Source organism: Conger conger, chromosome 17, assembly GCF_963514075.1.
Source record: "Conger conger chromosome 17, fConCon1.1, whole genome shotgun sequence".
Classification (NCBI taxonomy): Eukaryota; Metazoa; Chordata; class Actinopteri; order Anguilliformes; family Congridae; genus Conger; species Conger conger.
In genome coordinates this window covers 19951275-19972661 of record NC_083776.1, presented here as the reverse complement: position 1 = coordinate 19972661, position 21387 = coordinate 19951275, and the positions used below count along the sequence as shown (strand labels likewise).

General features: G+C 43.4%; 1 protein-coding gene across 2 annotated transcripts; it reads right to left on the bottom strand.

Annotated features, from left to right (window-relative positions):
- Window positions 1-673: 673 nt before the first annotated feature.
- Window positions 674-19122, bottom strand: LOC133116580 (chloride intracellular channel protein 4). Of its 2 annotated transcripts, none has more exons than XM_061226295.1 (6): window positions 18435-19122; window positions 8674-8783; window positions 5617-5742; window positions 4870-4976; window positions 3455-3636; window positions 674-1890 (listed from the first exon to the last, which is right to left on the bottom strand). In XM_061226295.1, exons 1-6 carry the CDS (start codon window positions 19098-19100, stop codon window positions 1729-1731), a joined length of 1353 nt encoding a protein of 450 aa, XP_061082279.1. In that variant the 5' UTR covers window positions 19101-19122; the 3' UTR covers window positions 674-1728. The 2 variants fall into 2 exon arrangements, with proteins under 2 accessions (XP_061082279.1, XP_061082280.1); XM_061226296.1 differs by lacking the exon at window positions 18435-19122 and adding an exon at window positions 11670-11803.
- Between the last annotated feature and the right edge of the window lie 2265 nt (window positions 19123-21387).

The window sequence follows — 21387 nt, the reverse complement described above, 5'->3', positions numbered from 1 at the left end:
ACAAAACAGGCCATAGAAAACCTGCTCAGAACCAGGATGGGATCGAGAATGTGGAGAAGAGAGTGCTCCTCGCTCCCCTTCCCCGATTTTAATGTTTTATTTGACTCCACTTCCTATTTTGGGTTGAGCTGACATTCCGAAGTGGTCGTGTACAGACAGTGTGCTGTAGCGGGGGATTCCAGAGTCTTCCGGGCTCCATGGCGATCACTTCAAATAGCAGGGGTATTAAAACTGTTCCAATTTTTTAAAGTTTGGAAATCTAGGTCCAGTTTAATGTGAATCTCCACTCCATCAGGTTTATAGGGAGAATTCCAACACAAAATCACAATGAAATCTTTGGAATTGTAAATCGGCAAATAAAAGCCACTATCTAAATGCAGGTCATTAGGTATAAATTGTAGGTTTATGTCAAATTCTATGAGTCAGTTCATTGCTGCACACTATGATGGAACATCTGTATTTTACTGCCTGAATCAGCTTGCTCAAAAATTGCCCTAATGTTATGTGATATAAGCTGTGATAATGTCAGAATGTACTTTATGCATGCTCTCTACTCTATTTGTAGACCCGGCAGCTGATCTCTCTGGAGTTATATCAACCAATTAAAATGTAAGAGACTTTACAGAGCGTATAACAATATGATCATATGTATTATTACAGAAAGCAAAACACAAAAGCTTATTCATTTTATTAATTTAATTAAGTCTCTTGTGAAATTCATAAGGCTTTTATAGAATAATGCATTTGCTTAAATGGCTTGTGTCAATCAAATACATTTGATGCACAGTATAAAACAATCAAACCCAAAAATTTAGCTATAATATAGCGTTTAAAGATTTAATCTGAACTTTTTAAAATTAGTATGTGATGCCACACAGACTTACTGAAATTGATATAAAAATATGAAAAGAAACAGTGGTTATGCAAAGCAAACAAAAAAGTAGAACAAAATGGGTTTCATTAATCACAGCAATACCAGTAGAAAGCCCCCACGGTTACATTTTAGCCGTGATTGTACAAGCGTTTTTTGTTTGTATTGAACTACTGAATCATCATCCTGCATATAAAAAAATGGAATGAATGACATCAAAACATTCCATTTAATACACAAAATAAATGATTATAAGGAAAGATATTAACGTGGTAAATGCCAAAGTACTATGTTTACAAAGCAATCTCAGGGTTGACGACCTGCTGGATGTTATTTGAGTCAGCCCTCATGTACTTATCAGTACTTATCATAATCAGCCTTAGACATACTGTAACACGTTTTCTGGCCCTGCCATTGAAGCATCACAGACACTTAATACCAACATAAACACACACTGTTACAAAGACACTCTGTTCTGTTCCTCCGTTCTTGTCCCTCCCACGCCGTGAACAAAGGACGAAGAAGGGCTGCCAGCAGTACCAGAACATCGCAGCCTGGCAGCCTGAGTTTCTTTCTCACTGGCAGGCGAACGGAGTTGTGAGTGGAAGCCCTGGCCTGCAGAAAATGGCTTCAGATGACAAAACGACACTGTAATCACAGCGACAGAACAGTGCTGCTTAGCATGTGCTGCCCAGCCAGTGAGAGCACACACACACACACACACACACACACACACTTGTGCACACACACACACACACACACGTGTACACACACCAGCGTGCATGCACACCCACACTCACGCACACACATTTCTCCATTTCTTCACACTCCCATTCACCCATGGCTGTGCCCCCCTCCTATTTGATCCTTTTGGCCACGTCCAGGTAGGCGAACTCGATCTCACGCTCTGCCGGACAGGTGTTGGTGAACTCTTCTCTCTGGTAGGCGTTGTTCAGATATCTCCACACGCCAGTCATCTCTGCCGGGATCTCAAAACTCCTGTACTTCCTCGCTACCACCTGCCGAAAAACGAAAGAAGTGCACTGCTATACCATACAGGCTCCAATAATATAAATAACACATCACAACATAATCTCTTCAACATCTATTCAAATACAATAAAACATCTAATGCACAACTAACTGACAAAGACCCATTATATAAAGCATTGGTCCATCTATAGCACAATATCTGATGACATTCTGACACAGCTATCATGTGACACAAACAGCATTGACAGACCGCAATGAAAATTAGTCATCCTAAAATTAATATCCTAAGTACCATATGCATGTCTATGTATTGCATTTTAATTTCTCAAATAGTTAATCAGATCTACAGTATACCATATCTCACACATTGTACTATAACTACAACACAGAAACACAAAACATGACAGTAAATTGGCTGTAAACCATCAAACTAAATTTAAAGTCCTTGGTTCCACTTGAGACATCTGCAAATAATTACAGAAACGGATTTGACCAAAGCATTAACAGATTAGTTTAATTATTTATTGTCATTATATCATGCAGGTCAATTTTCCAGAGCTACTTGTACACTCATAAATACAGAGAGTGATGTTGTGCAACGGTAATATAAAAATAAATAGCAAATTAAATAATTATAATTCATGAAAAATTCATGAAAACAAACACACGAGAGGCAGGAGAAAAAAGAGGAAAACCTGTTAGGGTGGCCCTTTCTCCATTTATTTTCAACACAAAACATCCTCCATGCATGAATAAACTAACACTTTAAGAAGTGTTAACATAATGATTTAATGAATATTTTAAACAATAACTTTGCACACAAATACCATATAGTGCATCTTCAAATATCTGTACGATTTCACGGCCTGTATGCTGGTCTTTTTATTTCATTTTGATCCTTATTCGTTATTTCTGAATTCAGGTATTAGCACACAGTCGCCTATAGTACAGGGATGACTGAAATATGATGCTTATTTATCGTATTTCCTTTCCAAGTGATTCCATTGCAGTGATTCTGTTCCAATTCCTTATGACCATCATTCCTAACTCTATCCCCAGCCATTACTCTACTCCTATCTTCTGTCTGAAACACAATTCCCACTATTCCCTACTCTTAAACTATTCCTAATCTCCAAATTATTTGAACAAGAAAAAATATAAATGGATGGGATGGGACCTTTGCAATTGCAAAAAGGGCACCTGTGGTTATACTTTTTTATGTCAAAATGGCCTCCTGGAACCTTGTGTCCAGGAAAATATCTTGGTCATAGGCCTACTAACCACAACTAGGTCCCCTCGCCCTGTATCCCAGTGTGGGCGGTATACTGTCAGGCAGTGAACTGCTTATTTAATGCTTGGGCAGCAGGGGGCAGAAGTGTACCTTCATGATGTGTAGTTGGGGCAGCAGGGGGCAGAAGTGTACCTTCATGATGTGTAGCTTGGGCAGCAGGGGGCAGAAGTGTACCTTCATGATGTGTAGTTTGGGCAGCAGGAGGCAGAAGTGTAGCTTCATGATATGTAGTTGGGGAAGCAGGGGGCAGAAGTGTACCTTCATGATGTGTAGTTGGGGCAGTAGGGGGCAGAAGTGTACCTTCATGATGTGTAGTTTGGGCAGCAGGTTGCAGTCTGCGAGCGTGAGGTCGGGTCCGTCCAGGAAGCCGCGTGTGGACTCTCCCGGGTCGCTGAGACAGTCTGAGTCTATCTCCTCTGGCAGAGGGGTCCTCAGGAACTCATCCAGCCTGTTTAGAGACTTCAACAGAGCCTTCTCCAGGCCTGTACATACACATATGCACACGCATATGCATGCACACGCAAGCACACACACACACACACACACACAGATACACACACACACACACACACACATATGCATATGCACACACACAAACGAACACTCACACACGCATGCCCACACATGCACACGCATACGCATGCACACCCACACACACGCGCACACACACACACACATACACATGCATACACACACAAGCATGACACACACAAAAACACATATTTGAAGAGAAGATGCACCAAGACGAATGCAGAAATAACTCTTGTTCACAGCCGATGAAATCAAAATGCCAGTCGATTGTACTTTTACACCTCAACAATATGGCCTTCTTTATATACCTATCAGCATTCAAAAATAGGCTGTACAATTCACACATTTTGGGTTAAAATGTTAAAATACAGTTTATCTGATGTCCATGTCCTATGAAGATACAATGGAAGTACATGTTTATTATTTAGGGAACAGATTTTCCAGACGTACCCTGAAAATACAATAATGTTCCATTTGGGTACTAATAAGTGCTTTTTATGCGCAATAAAGGTGAATTATGCACTGCTGGCTAGGGCTACAGTTTTATGTACCTATATGGTCCCACCCCAGTGATGAGTGCTTGTTCTGAGGTGTGGTAAGGGGGGTGGACATTGGAAGCAGATTCTCCCAGCAGTGTACAGCTGATCAACATTACTACTCTTCAGGAGCATATAAAAGGGAGGGGGCAAGGGAATTGGGTGGGCTGTGAATTGTGTCTGTGAGCTTGCACTGGCTGAGCAGCATATGCTAAGCTGCGAGTCTGTCTGGGAAAGGATGTTCTGCTGAAAATTAAGTGCATTTTCTGTGGGTGGTTTGTGTTGAAGATTCTGTCTGTATTTGTTCATTTTTTGTCAAGCTTCTGTTGAGACCCGGCAAGCAGCTTAGCTGCCCGGTTTTAGATTCCGGACTCTCCAGATTGTCATAACTGCAGAAAGGCTCAACATGGAGCTGGGTTGCTTGTTTGTTGGTTTCTTTGTTCTCCATGTGAGAAGTCTCTTTTCAAAATAAAAGTCCCAGCATTCCTCGCCTGAGCTGTGGACTGGTGTGAGATTATGACACCGCTCAAACCCTCCTGGGTGGCTGAAAGCACATTGGGTCACAATGTCTTCATAGGCACTTTTTCACACCTTTTTTATGTGTCTTTGAGTGTCATCTCTACCTGCATCTGAGATTCAGATTCTCACCTTCATTGGCGTCCTTGCGAGGGTTTTTGATGAAGGCCGAGAACTTTGCAAACACATCAATCCCTGCAGTGTTGGACTCTGGGTGCTTAACAGCCAGACTGGGGTACCTGAAATAGCACATTTTATATCACACACACACACATAAGAACACAAACACACATTACATTAACCTCTCATTAAACTCTCCTGGCTCAGTTTAATTTCTCGCCAGTCTTTTCTTTGCTCATTGGGAAAGGTCCTTTGCGTTTAATTTTGTTTTTCTTGATTCTCAAATTACTTTAAATAAAACTATCTCAAAACATGTGCAGCTATGAAGGCAGGTGGACAGGCTGGTGTATGTGAGAATTATCTGATGAATAGAGATGGAGCAAGTGGTGAGTGATGTGAGATTGTTGGTGAGTGAAGAGACCTGAGATTCATGTCTGTGTCCAGTGCAATGTGAGATTCTGTCTAAAAGACTCTATGTAAACTGAGCCATGCTGTGCTATCCAGCTGTGGCGAGATACTGTTTATTAACCCTTTGGTTTTTTGGAATGCTTTTTCAAAATTCCTAGTCAGTGGGTGCAAGAACATTTCCATATTCTTATCGTTGTCTTTTTTTCAGCAGGGGGGGCATGCTGAAGCAAATAAGTATATCATTGTGATGTTGTGATGGTGTGAAACTGGTGTGACCTGAAGGGAACTGAGAGTGACTGTTATCATTTGAGATGCTGTGTAATTGATGTGTCATGAACAGTCTAGTCGCACCGTGGAGGAATCAGTTTCTCCTCCAGGAACTCCTCGATCTTGTTGACGTCCACCTTCACCTCCCCATTAAACGTGACGAAGGGCGGATTTGCTCCTGGAGCCAAGTCCTGCAGGTCGGCTGGTTTCCTGGGCAACATAAACGCACAAACCTCTCAGTTTCTCAGTCGGTGATGGAGTGGAGACTCACCTCTAGATCTGCCTGAGACACAAGCGTTCTTGTCCTTGCCACACAGGCAAGATCATGACCTCTAGTGGACACCTTGTGCACACACACACATAGGTTTTTACCAGGGGACCTCCAGCGGTCACCAGAGGTATTGCAGCTTATTCAACTTCAGGTGCCAAATTTCTCCATTGAAGGCAAAACTATGACTTTACCAAGCTAACTACTCTTCAGCGACTGATTATTTTCTGAGCCACAAAGAAGAAAATGTCTATTCCTATTCATCCCTTCATACTTTGGTCCCCAGTGTGCATCCTCTGCAGCCAAAGACACCCAATAGTCAAACATGGCCGCCTCCATTAACTGGCTTCATGCACCATTGAGCTCCCATAGGAATCCACCACTTGGTCCTCATGTTGACAAATGGCAATAACAATAGACCCCAATAGCAACCAAAATCCTAGAATCAGGACTAGATACTGAAAGCGCTTTTATACCTGCACGAAGGAAGCAATTGAATACACTTGACTGATCAAAAACAGCTATTACTTTTGGTCCCCTAAAACAGGGGGACTATTGTCGAGGACCCGGCCCTAGGCCCCCCTGATGAGAGATTGACGGGGGATGGGTTAGGAAGGAATGCATTGTTAACCCCTCGCACACGCCATCGAGGTGGTAAAAATATGTGGTTCAGAGATAATGAGCAGCCATGCTTGTCAGTAGAGGAGTCTGAAGTCGGGGGACTTAGATTTAGGGTTTTAAGGCGCAAGGTTAAAGTTCTGACTGAGAATACCCCAACCCTACAAGGGAGGGGCACAATGCCTGGCTAAAGCAAAAAGATAAGGAAAACGGAAGGGATGTCAATATCGAAAGAAGATTAAGAGGCTTCAAGGGCCTTCCTGATTATAGCACAAATAATTTATCGGATAGATTCAAAGGACTAACAGTGGAGGAGTTAAATGATGAATTACACTCAGCTATTAGCTGGATGTCCTTTGTAGATCCCTTAAGGCGCCACAAAAAGGGGCACTTGAAGAGTGTATTGAGATGGTGGCAGGCATTAACTTCTGGCCTGCATGAGATCAAGGTGTGGAGGAAGTCAAGGAGAGACTATGAAATTGAAACAGACACCAGTGATGAATAGGTTCCTTAAAAAAATACAAAAAAGCTAGTGTTTTTCCACTCGTATATTAAGATGGTGCACATGAGATAAAGTATTGGGGAAATTTCTTTTGAGGTATGAGAAAATGACAGTGGGAAAAACAGAAATGATGAATATGGTCATTAAAAAAAAAGTTACATAAGAGATAAATGTCTTCCCGCTTGAAATATTGGGGACATTTCTTATCAAAAAGGTACACTTTTGTATGCAAAAAAGATATATAAGGAATAAGCTTTTAGACCTTAGGATGGCATCTTAGAATTTTGCTTCAGAAGATATCTATGGGCTGTTGAAGAGAGAGCAACGCAAGACAGCTGTAGTCAAGCTGGAGTGGCGCGCTCCCTCTGCGCGCCACTCCAGGATATGGATATGGAGAGAGGAGTGACGTACGCGGTGCGGACTCAGCCCAAGAGTTGTGGCAGCGGGACTGATGTCGAAGAGGTGTTCATGCGCATCCCTCATCATACAGAAACGCTGGTGAAAGAGTTAAAGGGCTTTTACGACATGCTTGGAGCCGTGAACTGCACCTGGAGGCCAACAGACGGGACGCGGGGTTCCTCCACGCTACAGAACACCTTCCTGCTGGACCCACGCAAGAACCTGAAGCCTCCCCCCCTAACCTCAGTGTCAGTGAGGAGAGGCATATGCTGGGGCTGCACTGCAAAACCCCCGACGTGTTCGAAGACATACCAGTGCACATCCCATACAACTGGCAGGAGAAGTACGAAGTGCAAAGTCGCGTCTTTCGAAAGTCTGGGTCCTGATCCTGCCCCAGATTCCCAAACCAATGCAGCTGTTCAAAGAGCTCATCAACAGCAAGGAGGAGGGATCAAATCCCGCAGAAAACAAGCTGGCTATATTTAGGGCATGGGTGGTAATCATAATCTATATTACTTGTAAAAGTAGGAAAAGTAGTACATAGAAGCTCAACGTTATAAGTTTCCTTTCATTTTTATGTCTTTTATTTTTTAGTGAGATACTATATACGATATATATAAGTAGTAGACTTTAGGGGTGTTCGTACCCATTGTATTCATGGAAGTTCAGTAGCTTTTATCTCCGTGAAGGGGGAGCCATAAGATAAGGTAAAGGCCAAAGAGGAGGATGGGTATTTGAGGGGTGTACCTTGATTTTTAAACATCGTGGTGGAAAGGTAATTTAGAAAGAGCTAAGAGGGGTATATGTAACTTGCATGTGATTAGCAAACTGCAAAAGATGATATGTACACTGTAATCTGTATAACTCTATTCTTTTGATTGATTATAATAAAGTATATCTTACTATAATCATATGTGATAAAGAGTCTTTAGAGGAATACATTGAATACAGGACATCGATTACCAGATTTGCATCACACCCTTCACTTCGAGACTGGGCTGGAAGTTCAGTCGAACTTACCAGGGCTCCAGGACGTTCGGAGTACTTGAGTTCGTCCCCGAGACACCTCATTGTGAGGTACTGCTCGTGGGAACGTGAGGTCTGAGCTCGGCAAGGGGTCCATGGCTCACGACGCTATGTATAAAAATGGATGTAATTCCTACACAGATCACCTAATATGGATGTAAATACCCTCATATTAAAGGTGACAGTCTGCATTTTAACAGCATTTTCATTGTTTCATTCTATAGCCAATGTGCTGGAGTACAGAGCCAAAAGAACAGAAATTGTACCTCTGTCCAAATACTTATGGACCTCACTGTATCGCTGGTTTCCCCCAGGGAGGGCCTCTTACCTCTTGAGGTCGACGGTGGTGACGTTGAAGACCACGCCCTTCAGCCACAGGATCATGAAGAGCCTCTGGGAGAAGGGGCAGTTCCCAATGCTCTCTCCATCGCTGCCCGCCTGGAGGATACGCGTTTAGAGTGAGTTAACACAGATACCACCGTACAGAAAAACACACAGATACCACCATATGGAAAAACACATAAACACCACCCACAAACACTCAAATACATACATACATACATACATACATACATGCATACTGTACATGCCTGCCTGGAGGATATGCGTATAGAGTGAGTTAACACAGACACCACCATACTGAAAAACATATAAACACCACCCACACTCAAAAACATACATGCATACATACATACATACATACATACATACATACATACGTACACATACATATGTACACACATACATACAAACATATTTATATACACACATACACATATAGTATATACAGTACATGCAGTCCTAAGTATATCCACACAAAGACAATACAAAAGTTCAGAGCAGAGGCAACAGTAATCTCATAATCCCGTAAAGCACATGATCCAATTACTGACATGACTGTGATTCCCTTTCAAAGTTACATGAATGAAATTAAGGTTTTGTTCCACCGCAAACGCATCTTTGGTCTTCCAGATCATTTCAGAGGTACATACTTCAATTATCATGAGGTATGGACTTGACAAGTATGTAAAATATGCAAATTAGCTCATTTGCACACTTTATTCAAGATGGTGGAAATGACAAATTGGAACATTTTTGTCTATAATCTGAACCAAGTAAGATATCGTTAAAATTCTTTATTGTGTCAGCTTGTGTTGACTGTTGATTACTACTGACTGTTGCAAAACTGAGCAACATAAATTGGTGGTGACCATTTTTCGGTCAGGCTACAGAAACATCCATCCATTATCTTAACCCACTTATCCTGAACAGGGTCACAGGGGGGCTGGAGCCTATCCCAGCATACATTGGGCGAAAAGGCAGGAATACACCCTGGACAGGTCGCCAGTCCATCGCAGGGCACACACACCATTCACTCACACACTCATACCTACGGGCAATTTAGACTCTCCAATCACCCTGACCTGCATGTCTTTGGACTGTGGGAGGAAACCAGAGTACCTGGAGGAAACCCACGCAGACACGGGGAGAACATGCAAACTCCACACAGAGAGGTCCCAGCCGATGGGGATTCGTACCCAGGACCTCCTTGCTGTGAGGCAGCAGTGCTACCCACTGCACCATCCGTGCCGCCGCTACAGAGACATTCACCGGTTAAATACATAATACATCAAATAAAGCAATGTAATTATCACAATAGATGGTTGAAGTGTGATACAAACTGCACATTATTTACTGACTTATTCCAGTTAATAGAAATTAGCTCAAATTTGCCAGCTCAATCTGAGATTTATTGTTGTTTTCTTACAAATATGGCCAGTGAATTTATATTCAGCAGGTTTTCATAATTATTCTGTTAAGAATATTATCTGGAAATTTCAACTGACAACAGGTGACATGATTGCATGTTTGAGGTAGAGTGATAAAGTAACCAACAACCGATCTCTCATAAGACTGTGCTCCCCAGTACACAGTGTCAACCAATCACTGATGAAATTGTGCTCCCTAGTACACACTGTCAACCAATCACTTATGAAATTGTGCTCCCCAGTACACAGTGTCAACCAATCACTTATGAAATTGTGCTCCCTAGTACACACTGTCAACCAATCACTTATGAAATTGTGCTCCCTAGTACAGTGTCTACCAATCACTTATGAAATTGTGCTCCCTAGTACACACTGTCAACCAATCACTTATGAAATTGTGCTCCGTAGTACACACTGTCAACCAATCACTTATGAAATTGTGCTCCGTAGTACACACTGTCAACCAATCACTTATGAAATTGTGCTCCGTAGTACACACTGTCAACCAATCACTTATGAAATTGTGCTCCCCAGTACAGTGTCTACCAATCACTTATGAAATTGTGCTCCCTAGTACACACTGTCAACCAATGACTTATGAAATTGTGCTCCCTAGTACACACTGTCAACCAATTACTTATGAAATTGTGCTCCCCAGTACACAGTGTCAACCAATCACTTATGAAATTGTGCTCCCTAGTACACACTGTCAACCAATCACTTATGAAATTGTGCTCCCTAGTACACAGTGTCTACCAATTACTTATGAAATTGTGCTCCCCAGTACACAGTGTCAACCAATCACTTATGAAATTGTGCTCCCCAGTACACACTGTCAACCAATCACTTATGAAATTGTGCTCCCCAGTACACAGTGTCAACCAATCACTTATGAAATTGTGCTCCCTAGTACACAGTGTCTACCAATTACTTATGAAATTGTGCTCCCCAGTACACAGTGTCAACCAATCACTTATGAAATTGTGCTCCCCAGTACACACTGTCAACCAATCACTTATGAAATTGTGCTCCGTAGTACACACTGTCAACCAATCACTTATGAAATTGTGCTCCGTAGTACACACTGTCAACCAATCACTTATGAAATTGTGCTCCCGAGTACACACTGTCAACCAATTACTTATCAAATTGTGCTCCCCAGTACAGTGGGGCAGTTAATTATTCTGCCCCAGAAGTCAAGGGAACAAAAGCAAAGAAAGAAAAAAAAAAAAAAACAGGATGCTGTCTGCCTGTGATCCAGGGTAAGCAGAGTGTAGTGGTCACTGAAGTAGACTGTTATCCAAAGCACTGCAGGTACCATTCACATGTCAGGACATACTATCATTGTGCCCTTGAGCTAGCCACATAACCCTGGTTACTCCAGTCAAAATATATCCAGCTGTATACATGGATGATGCTGGAAGCCATTTTGGATAAGAGCTAAATGACCAAACTGTAAACTGTCATTGTTCAAAGTGAGGAGAGAATTCACTTCCCCAAACAGCCATGTACAGATCAGCCAAATAAGAAAAGCCAGAAAAATACCCAGCCTTACCTTCACAAAGAGCTCAATATTTGGGAATCCAAACCTCTTCCCGGCTATGTCAAACCAGGCCATGATTCACGCCTGAGCATTAAGGTACTGGGAGTAGGCTGGCCAGTCAAACCCAATGCACACCTACACTCCAGATCACGGAGCAGATCCGAGTCCTCAGCCCGAGCAGATCCAGTGTGAGCAGAACTCTGTGGTCCTGACGCTCCCGGGAACATGGGTGGCTCTTGGGAACGTGGGCAGTGGGACACAGTGCTCCATAACACACTTGCTCTTTGTTCCAGAACGCACATCTCAATGGAAGGTCTGTTTCACAGTTCGTCCCATTGCTGCCTACTGCATAAAACAGCCCCTCAGCATCAAGTACAGACAGTACAAGACATTATTTTTCTTTTTGTGGATTTAGACTAATGAATGTATTGTACATGAGAAAACCAGACACAAAATTGATAGTTTGTTACTTTGGGTCATTGGCAACACTCAAGAGCTGTGTAGAAAGGCACTCATTCTTAGATATTTCATTCATAGTGTACTGGCGAAATATGAAAATAAACCACCAAAAGAAAAAGACATAGAACTCTGTAAATGCCTTAAGCTGAAGTCATCTGCTAAGCACAATAATAATGAACCATCCACCCAGGATTCTCAAATCTGCCCCTCAAATCTAAATCCAGCCCTGGTTTTCTTTCCTCCCAGGTAATTAACTGAATAATTAGTGCTATTGATGGACCAGATTGTCTTCACACCTGACTCCCAGGTAAAGGGATGGTGGAAAACCAGAGGGATTTGAAAAAAGGGGTTGAACACTGTGACTCTAGCACTGATGGAGGATTAGAGTCAATAATATAACTGGTATGTGTGGAATTCTAGCATGGGTGGAGTGTGTTGACTCACTACTCCCACTTGGTGGACGGGTGCTGTAATCACACCCTAAAAAAACTGTTCACAGAGGGCCGGGTCTTAAAGACCAAAAAGGTGGAGTCCAGATTCTATGAATTCAGCCATTGTGTCAGTTTCTATAAGATGTATTCATTCATTAATGCATTAATATTCTATAATTGCTTATGGCCATGACATCAGGAAAGTGATTCAGATTTGGTTGCATCAAAAATATATTTTGTTGAGAGGACTATCAATTAACCATTGCATGTAATAATACATTACATTACATTATTGGCATTTGGCGGATGCTCTTATCCAGAGCGACACACAGTTGATTAGATTAAGCAGGAGACAATCCTCCCCTGCAGCAATGCAGGGTTAAGGGCCTTGTTCAAGGGCCCAACAGCTGTGTGGATCTTATGTGAATATAATAAGTAAATATGAATAAATATGTAATATGTAAATATAATAATAATAATAATAATAATAATAATAATAATAATTTGTTATTTAGCTGATGCTTTTAGCCAAAGCGACTTACAGTTGATTAGAAGGGGACAATCCCCCTTGGAGCAATGTGGGGTTGAGGGGGTTGAGGGCCTTGCTCAAGGGCCCAACAGCTGTGCAGACCTTATTGTGGCTACACCAGGGCTTGAATCACCAACCTCCCAGGTCCCTGTAATGTACCTTAACCACCAGGCTTATTAACAAATGAACTCCTTATTGACCTTTCCTCATTCCTGTTTTGTAAAACCTGTTTAGTTAATCCCACTCAAATTTTTTGCAATGTTAACTGTTGTTTTTTTCATGGTGTAAATTCGGCCCATAATTTCTCAGGGTGAAAACAGTCAGTACAGGCACTGAATCCCTCACACGCGCGCGCGCACACACACACACACACACACACACACACACACACACACACACACACACACACACACACACACACACACACCTGCACAACTAACACACCACTCACCACATCACTCGTGTGGTGTGTGTGTGTGTGTGTGTGTGTGTGAGAGAGAGAGAGAACTGAGTTCACATGAGAGCCACATTACTGAGCCAGCCCTGAGTGGCTCTGTAAAGCTTGTGACTCACGGTAAGCTGGTCTCTGTGCTTTGCTAAGAATGGAAATGCCACTCATCATCACTGGAGAAAGCTTATGCAGTATGTGACCTCAAACCCTGCATGCAAGAAGCAAAAGACTTTATTTCCTTTCAAATACGTTCACACTTCATTCTCATACCATGATAAAAAACGCATTCCTGTCTATTTTCACCTCTTGACCTCCCATGTCATTATTACTCTGTGATGTGCATTTTACACCTGAAATGAGAGCAGGTGCAATTTATAAAGTTGTTTAGTAACACATGGCCTTAGGCTATAGGCTATAATTCATGAGGACAAATGAAATTAGTTTCTATATGATATTATGCTTTTTTTAATTACTTGTTTCAAAGATACTCTTCTCCATAAAAGAGCAGCCAGGGAACCAAATATTGAACTACTTCACTCTGCTACTAAGAATGTAGATACTTATCATTTAGTACACAGTGTTGTGTGAGAACAGTGGGCTTATAGAAGGGTCTAGAACAGTGGTTGGCAACCCTGGTCCTGGGGAGCCGCAGGGTGCTGGTTTTTGTTTTCGCCTTAATGCCAGCAACCGATTCAGACCCAAGAAACCAGGTGAATTAACTATGTAATGGACTGCTTTAATTGATAAATTATGCGCTGAGTAGCAATGAAAGCCAGCACACGCTGTGGCTCTCCAAGACCTGGGTTGCTGACCCCTGGTCTAGCACTTATCCCTAACTCACCGCTTATCCTCAATCATGCCCAGTACTAATCATCACTCTATCCCCTATCCCCAACCATGCCCAGTACTAATCATCACTCTATCCCCTATCCCCAACCATGCCCAGTACTAATCCCCCTCACCCCCTATCCCCAACCATGCCCAATACTAATCCCCCTCACCCCTATACCCAACCATACCCAGTACTAATCCCCCTCACCCCCTATCCCCAACCATACCCAGTACTAATCCCCCCACCCCCTATCCCAATCATACCCAGTACTAATCTCCACCTCACCCCCTATCCCAATCATACCCAGTACTAATCCCCTCCTCACCCCCTATCCCAATCATACCCAGTACTAATCCCCACCTCACCCCCTATCCCCAACTATGCCCAGTACTAATCATCACTCTATCCCCTATCCCCAACCATGCCCAGTACTAATCATCACTCTATCCCCTATCCCCAACCATGCCCAGTACTAATCCCCCTCACCCCCTGTACCCAACCATGCCCAATACTAATCCCCCTCACCCCTATCCCCAACCATGCCCAGTATTAATCCCCTCCTCACCCCCTATCCCCAACCATGCCCAGTACTAATCCCCTCACCCCTATCCCCAACCATGCCCAATACTAATCCCCCTCACCCCTATCCCCAATCATGCCCAATACTAATCCCCCTCACCCCTATCCCCAACCATGCCCAGTATTAATCCCCTCCTCACCCCCTATCCCCAACCATGCCCAATACTAATCCCCCTCACCCCTATCCCCAACCATGCCCAATACTAATCCCCCTCACCCCTATCCCCAACCATGCCCAGTACTAATCCCACTCACACCCCCATACCAGTGAGTTTCTGTAATCAGATTACAGGTCAGATGAGGAATGTAGACCAGCATAGAGATTAACCTGCTACTTCTCCATTCTTTTCAGAGAGAGGGCAAGAGAGGGGAAGGTGAGCGAGGAAGGGAGAAAGAACAGAAAAAGAGAAGAAGAGGGAGACCATAAATAGATTTACCGTCTGCAAACACCATAAATACTTGGCACAAAGGAACACACAGTTCACTATTGATTAAATTGGAATGTTATTCTAATGCAATGAGAATTAATCTCATCAATCACTGCTCACCTGTCATGGGTTTCTATGTGTTTTCTATTAGAAAAATAACACTAGCTTGTAAAACATTCACGTCTCCTCTCTAAAGCCATGCTTGCTCTGTTGGTTTTGAAACACACAAGTCTATGGTTTTTGTGGATGATGCTGATTAATATACAGCATACATTTCATTAAATAAGATAAAATGAAAGTACTTAGTTTTAGCTCAGAAAACCAGTAAGAAAGCAGGTTCCTATATACAGACACACAAAGCTGGTCTTCTGTTTTCTGAAACTTAAAATAAACAGATTGCAGATTGCTACTGCTGTGAAAATGTAACTACTGCCATTGGTTTCTAAAGGGGATATGAGTAGATACAGTATTTAATAGAAATGTTTTCAGGGGGTAGATTGGAGTCATTCGGCTGATGCATTTCATAGTTCCTTCCGAAACAGTTCATAGTTTGAAAACATACTTTTTTTAATACACTTTTACCAATGACAGCACAAATACATACTCATACAACAATCAAATAATAAGGTGGAAAGTAATTAAAAACAGAATAGAGGAGCGTGATAAAGCTGGCTAAATCGGTTATCCCAGGCCACGCTTGCTGGTTTTCCAGGCCTGCACAAAGGAAGTCCTTGTGTGTGGAAATACCTCCATGGGGCAGAAAGGGGGGTTATTAGAACATTTTTCCCTAGGCTTAGAGCCTCAGCTTTGTGCATGACCACGCTATTAAACAGGGATTAAACTTTGTGTTCTGGTGTGTTTGTTCAAATGGCCCACATGGTTAGACGAACGAGCACCTTTTCTCTTCTCATCAAACAGTGCAGCCCTGCCCCATGACAACCTACTGTACACACACACTATGCTTCTATCACATGACTGCTCATCCAGTAAGATTCATTCACACATATTTATTATACTATGTAAAAATGTATCACAATATTTGCAATTGACAGCCTCTCTCTCTTTCTCTCTCTCTCTCTCTCTCTCTCTCTCTCTGGAGGAAGAGTGTGGCCAATGTTACTTACTGTGATAACTTGAAATAACTTAAATAACTTATTTAATTTCAAGTGTTGGAAACAAAAGCAAGTTTCATAAAGTAATTTCCAGATTACACATTTGATGTCATAACGTATACGTTATTACTTGGACAATGCCTGTGACTTATTGCTCCTTGTTGTTACTTTAATTAACAGATCGTTTGCTAAAATACCAGGTTCAATCACAGGCAAACATCATCACTTATCAATTATGCTGCCTATTGAAATCACAAAAAGTCGCACATTAGTGAATCTTCTCAGCCAATCATTTCATTGCAAACTTTTCTAACAGCAAATAATTTCACACAGGGAGCAGTCCAGGTCAAGTCATGTGCTGTACTGTACTGAGACAATTTCCAGTGCTAATTCATAAGACAGTACATCTAGGATCAATATCAAAACATCCATTGATTTGGGAAGGTAGTTATCCCAAACCATGATCCTACAAACGGACCCAAATGAATTTAGAATCTAAAATTATTGTTAACAAAAGTATTATCTGTCTGTAGCCTGGTAATATCTTAGAGGTACAGGTTCTGTAACAGGTGAAGATATAGATCCATCTAATACAGTATGTATACCTCATGAATACAGAAGATATCAGTCATACTTTTCTAGACCCACCTTAGCTTTAGGTAAAAGTGTGTTACACCCAACAGAATTGGCAAAGCACAGGCTTTGTTTGGGATCAGTGCATCTCTGAGTGATAAGACTCATGTACTCAAGCAAAGCAGTCATGGGAGACAAGGGCTTGTGAGAAATTTAACACCAGTGTTCCTGGTGTTCCTGGTTCCAGTGACTGCAGAACTTTTGTGTCAGGAAGTTGACACCTGAACCGCCATTTTATGTCCCGTGGCAGTTTTTGCGGATTTTGGAAGAAATAAGATAGATCAATGCAAACCTGCCTACAGTATACAGAAATCAGCTTTAACCATGAAATCAGTAACCATTAATGTTTTATGAGGATGCCTGCCCATGTTTAGGGCAGTGTGTCTTTAACTAGGGTTGGGTCCCAAAATGGGTCATGGGAGTATATGACGTGGGTCCCACTATTCTAGATCAGTATGTGTACTTAATGGGTCCCTGAAAGGATCCTCAAATTAAAGAGTATTTCTAATTTGGGACCCGATATTAGTTTAACAAACAGTGGTTTTGGGTATATGCACTCAACTTTAATCCAACATTAATGTTTCTTGGGTTTCTCCTTTTCAAAGTACACCTCACTTTGCTCTAGGCCCCAAATCGCACTGACATCAGCCCCAGTTCCCGTGTCAGAGATCCTGGTTTGGTAATCAGTTAGAGTGGGAGACTTAGACAATGATCCCTTAATGAGATGAAATGCCATTTGCCATGCCATGGCTGTCTTTTTATATCACATGCACAGACGCATCGACACACACACAACTTCAGGATACGGCACAGGGATGCTACGAGAATGCTAGGTTTTAGCAATGTCTGTTCTGGGTCACAGACATGCACTATAGACCCATAATCCCAACTCTCACAATAAAGCCAAGCAGCCATTTTCATGTAACGCCTCAATTGAGATTACCAGAGAGATTGTATTAACAAATCAATATTCTTACAAAAAGAGAGCTTTTAATAATGAACTGCTTTGGCATTCATATAATGTAATTCAGATCAATTTTATAAAATGGGGGGGGGGGGTGCAAGGCAAGGGTTGAATACTGATTGACTATATTATAGGCTATGAGGCAGTGCACTCTCAGAAATAAAGGAAAATTCCGGAACGGGGCTGTACCCTCTAGTCAGCAATATACATTTTATTTCATTTACTTTCAGGGTATTTGGGGAATTCGATCCTTGAAGAACAAAGATATACTTCCACTGTGAGTATTTCTGAGTGTACCTACTGCGCAACCTACAGAAAATGAATGGCCCATCTCTCCTCTGTAACAACAGACAGCCTACCTTGACGTAGAGGGAGATGTCGAACTCCTGGGGCTCGGTGCTGTACTCGTAACTCTGTGGCAGTGGGCTCTCCATTCTGACCGTCTTCCTGGGGGGCAGAGCCTCCTCCTCCCCCTGCTCTTCCTCCTGTCTCCCTGTTGGTAGCACCTCCTCCTCTTCTCTCTGTTCCGGCTGAGGAAGACCGTTCTCCATCCCTGCCTGGTGGGTCTCACAGCCCGCCTGACTCAGGTCCACCTTGGCCTTGTTTTCCCCGCCCGTCTTCTCACTGCCGTTAGCGGACCTCTGTGTCTCTTGACTCTGAGAGTCCTCCGTCTCTCCAGACTTCTCCTGGCCAGATACCGTCTCTTTGTTTGCTCCCTCAGTAACCTTTCTAGACTCTTCTTCCAAGGCCAGTGCTGGCTGCTCTTCTATCCCCCGGCACCCTCCCTCCTCTGCAGCTTTCAGCTCATCCTCAATGACCAGCACTGGCTGTTCCTCCATTCCCATGCCTCCCTGAACCTCTGCATCGTAAGCTTTATCTTCCACTACCTGTGGCTTATTTTCCTCTTTGCACACGTCTTGTATCACTCCTGTATTGTCATCAACCTGTTGATCCGGTGATTCTTTCTCCAAATGCTTCTGTGACATTTCACTGTCATCCTCAGTGGTCTGTTGTGGCTGTTCCATCTCCAAACAACCTCCCTCCTCTGTCTTTTCACTCTCATCCTCAACTGCCTTTTGTTGCTGTTCCATCTCCAAACACCCTCCCTCCTCTGTGTTTTCGCCGTCATCCTCAGTGGTCTGTTGTGGCTGTTCCACCTCTGACCACCCTCCCTCCTCTATCTTTTCACTTTCATCCTCAACAGCCTTTTGTGGCTGTTCTATTCCCAAACATCCTCCCTCCTCTGTCTTTTTGCCCTCATCCGCTGTCTCCTGTTGTGGCTGTTCTATCTTCAAAGGTCCCGCCTCTTCAATCCTTTCACCCTCATTAACAGCGATTTGGTCTTGCTGTTCCATATTCATGTACAACCCCTCTTCTCTCTTTTCTTTTTCATCCTCAAAAACCCGTTTCTGCTGTTCAAGCTCCACACTGCCCCCCTCTTCAGTATATTTACTAATATCTTCAGCAAATTGCTGCTGCTGTTCCATGCCCACACACCCTCCCCCAGTTATCTTTCCATCCTCATCCACAGCGATTTGGTGTGGCTGATCCATTTCCAGGCCCACCCCCTCCTCTATCTTTTCACCCTCCCGCTCGACAACCTGTTGCTGCTGTTCCAACTCAGTACACCCTCCCTCCTCTATCTTCTCACCCTCATTCTCAGCAACCGATTGCTGCTGTTCTACCAGAACACACTCCTCTGTGCTTTGGCCCTTTTCTTCAGTGTTCTGAAGCACCTGCCTCTCTAGCCCACACATACCCTCCTCTTTTATTCCAACCTCAATTCTGGCCAGATGTTCTGTTGCTTCCTCACACCCTTCCCCGTTTTCATGGGGTAGGACTACAATACCCAGCGTGCATTGCTCTGCTGACCTTTCACACAGTCCTTGCTCTTCCTCTCCTCCCTTGTCATTCTGCTCCTCTCTCTCCTCATTCCCTCCTTCCTCTCTTCCTCCAGCTTCAACCTGTTCTCCCATGGCACTGCAGTCCCTCTCCTCTTTCTCTCTCTCCTCATCGTTAATAATCTGTTCTTCCGTGCCTCCATTCCCCCCAACCTCCTCTCCTCTGGCCAGTCCTTGGAGGGGCTGTTCCTGCTGCTTTTCCTCACTGTTCCTCATCTCGTCTTCACACACTTTTACACTCTCTCCTTCCTCCTCTCTTCCTGTGAGTATGGAGTCACCAGCACCGGTTATGTGCGCAGTGTTGTTCAGGGCAGTAGAAGTGAGACAGAGAACAGGGCTGCTGACTGCTCCTGCTTCTCTGTCTACATACACAGGCCTTTCGGGTTTCTCTTGGTCTTCCACCACATCCGTGACTGTCTGTCCTCCACCGTCAACCTTGTTCTTTCCTTCCCCCTCAACCCCTTCTGCCCCTTCTCCCTCACCTCCCTCTCCCTCTAGCTCTGGAGGTGCTTTCTCCTCTTCGTTGTTGTCCTCGCCTGCCATCCCGATGTCTTCGTCGACCTCCTCACCCAACTCCACTTCCTCCTCCGCGTCTTTCAGCTGGTCCGGGTCCGTGCAGGAGCCGGCGGGGCAGTGGATCACGGCTCGGTTTGAGTACTCTGGGTTGAGCCCTGCGTCTGTTTGAGCCTGGGCCATGATGGTGGGGGGCAAATCCAAACACCACACGTGGGATTGTGTGCTTGTATCCGTGCCGTCAAATAGGCAGTATCACCAACGAAAGAAGGCCGCTTCAGGCTGGTGACTTGCATTCACTTCAATCCAAAAAGTAACTGTGACTCTCCTCTCCCTTTCTCTTCCCTCTCTCCCTCTCCCCCTCTCTCCTTCCCTCTCTCTCTCCCCTCTCTCCCACTTTCTCCCCCTCTCTCCCTCCCTCTTACCTCAGAAGGATTATGGTGAGTTTCAGATCTTGATCTCCACATGACTTGCACTCTTAGACCAGGAGAACAGTTGTCACAGGCTTATCCGTTTAAAGGGACAGTTGGCACCCCCACTTTCTGCCTCTGAAAATTCACCTCCCCAAGTCCACGATCACTGTGGGCCTTCCCTGTCTTCCACAGTTGGGAATTCATAGATGGTGTCTGGACAGGCAGTAAGTGACTGTTAATGCAAATTTATGCTGTTAATTTGTTCATTAATTGTTAAGAATCCATTCATTTCTTCCACAGTCATCCAGAAATAAGAGTCTATTTCACCATCATCCTAAAGGCTTAACTGATAATATTAAAAATAGTCCCGTACTCCCCTGGTCTGTGTATGGGGAGTATATCTATACATATATTGCAAGAGTAAAATGTCCAGTATTAATTCTATCCTGACTGAGTACATATTAATCTAATAGGGACCATATGTA

Bases quoted from the DNA above. Each gene is read 5' to 3' on its own strand.
- LOC133116580 (XM_061226295.1), bottom strand. From the start codon at position 19,100: ATGGAACAGCCACAACAGACCACTGAGGATGACAGTGAAATGTCACAG. The intron at 8,784-18,434 runs GTAGGCTGTCTG...CGTATCCTCCAG, and splicing joins ACATCTCCCTCTACGTCAAG to GCGGGCAGCGATGGAGAGAG. The intron at 4,977-5,616 runs GTGCGACTAGAC...GTGCTATTTCAG, and splicing joins GAGAAACTGATTCCTCCACG to GTACCCCAGTCTGGCTGTTA.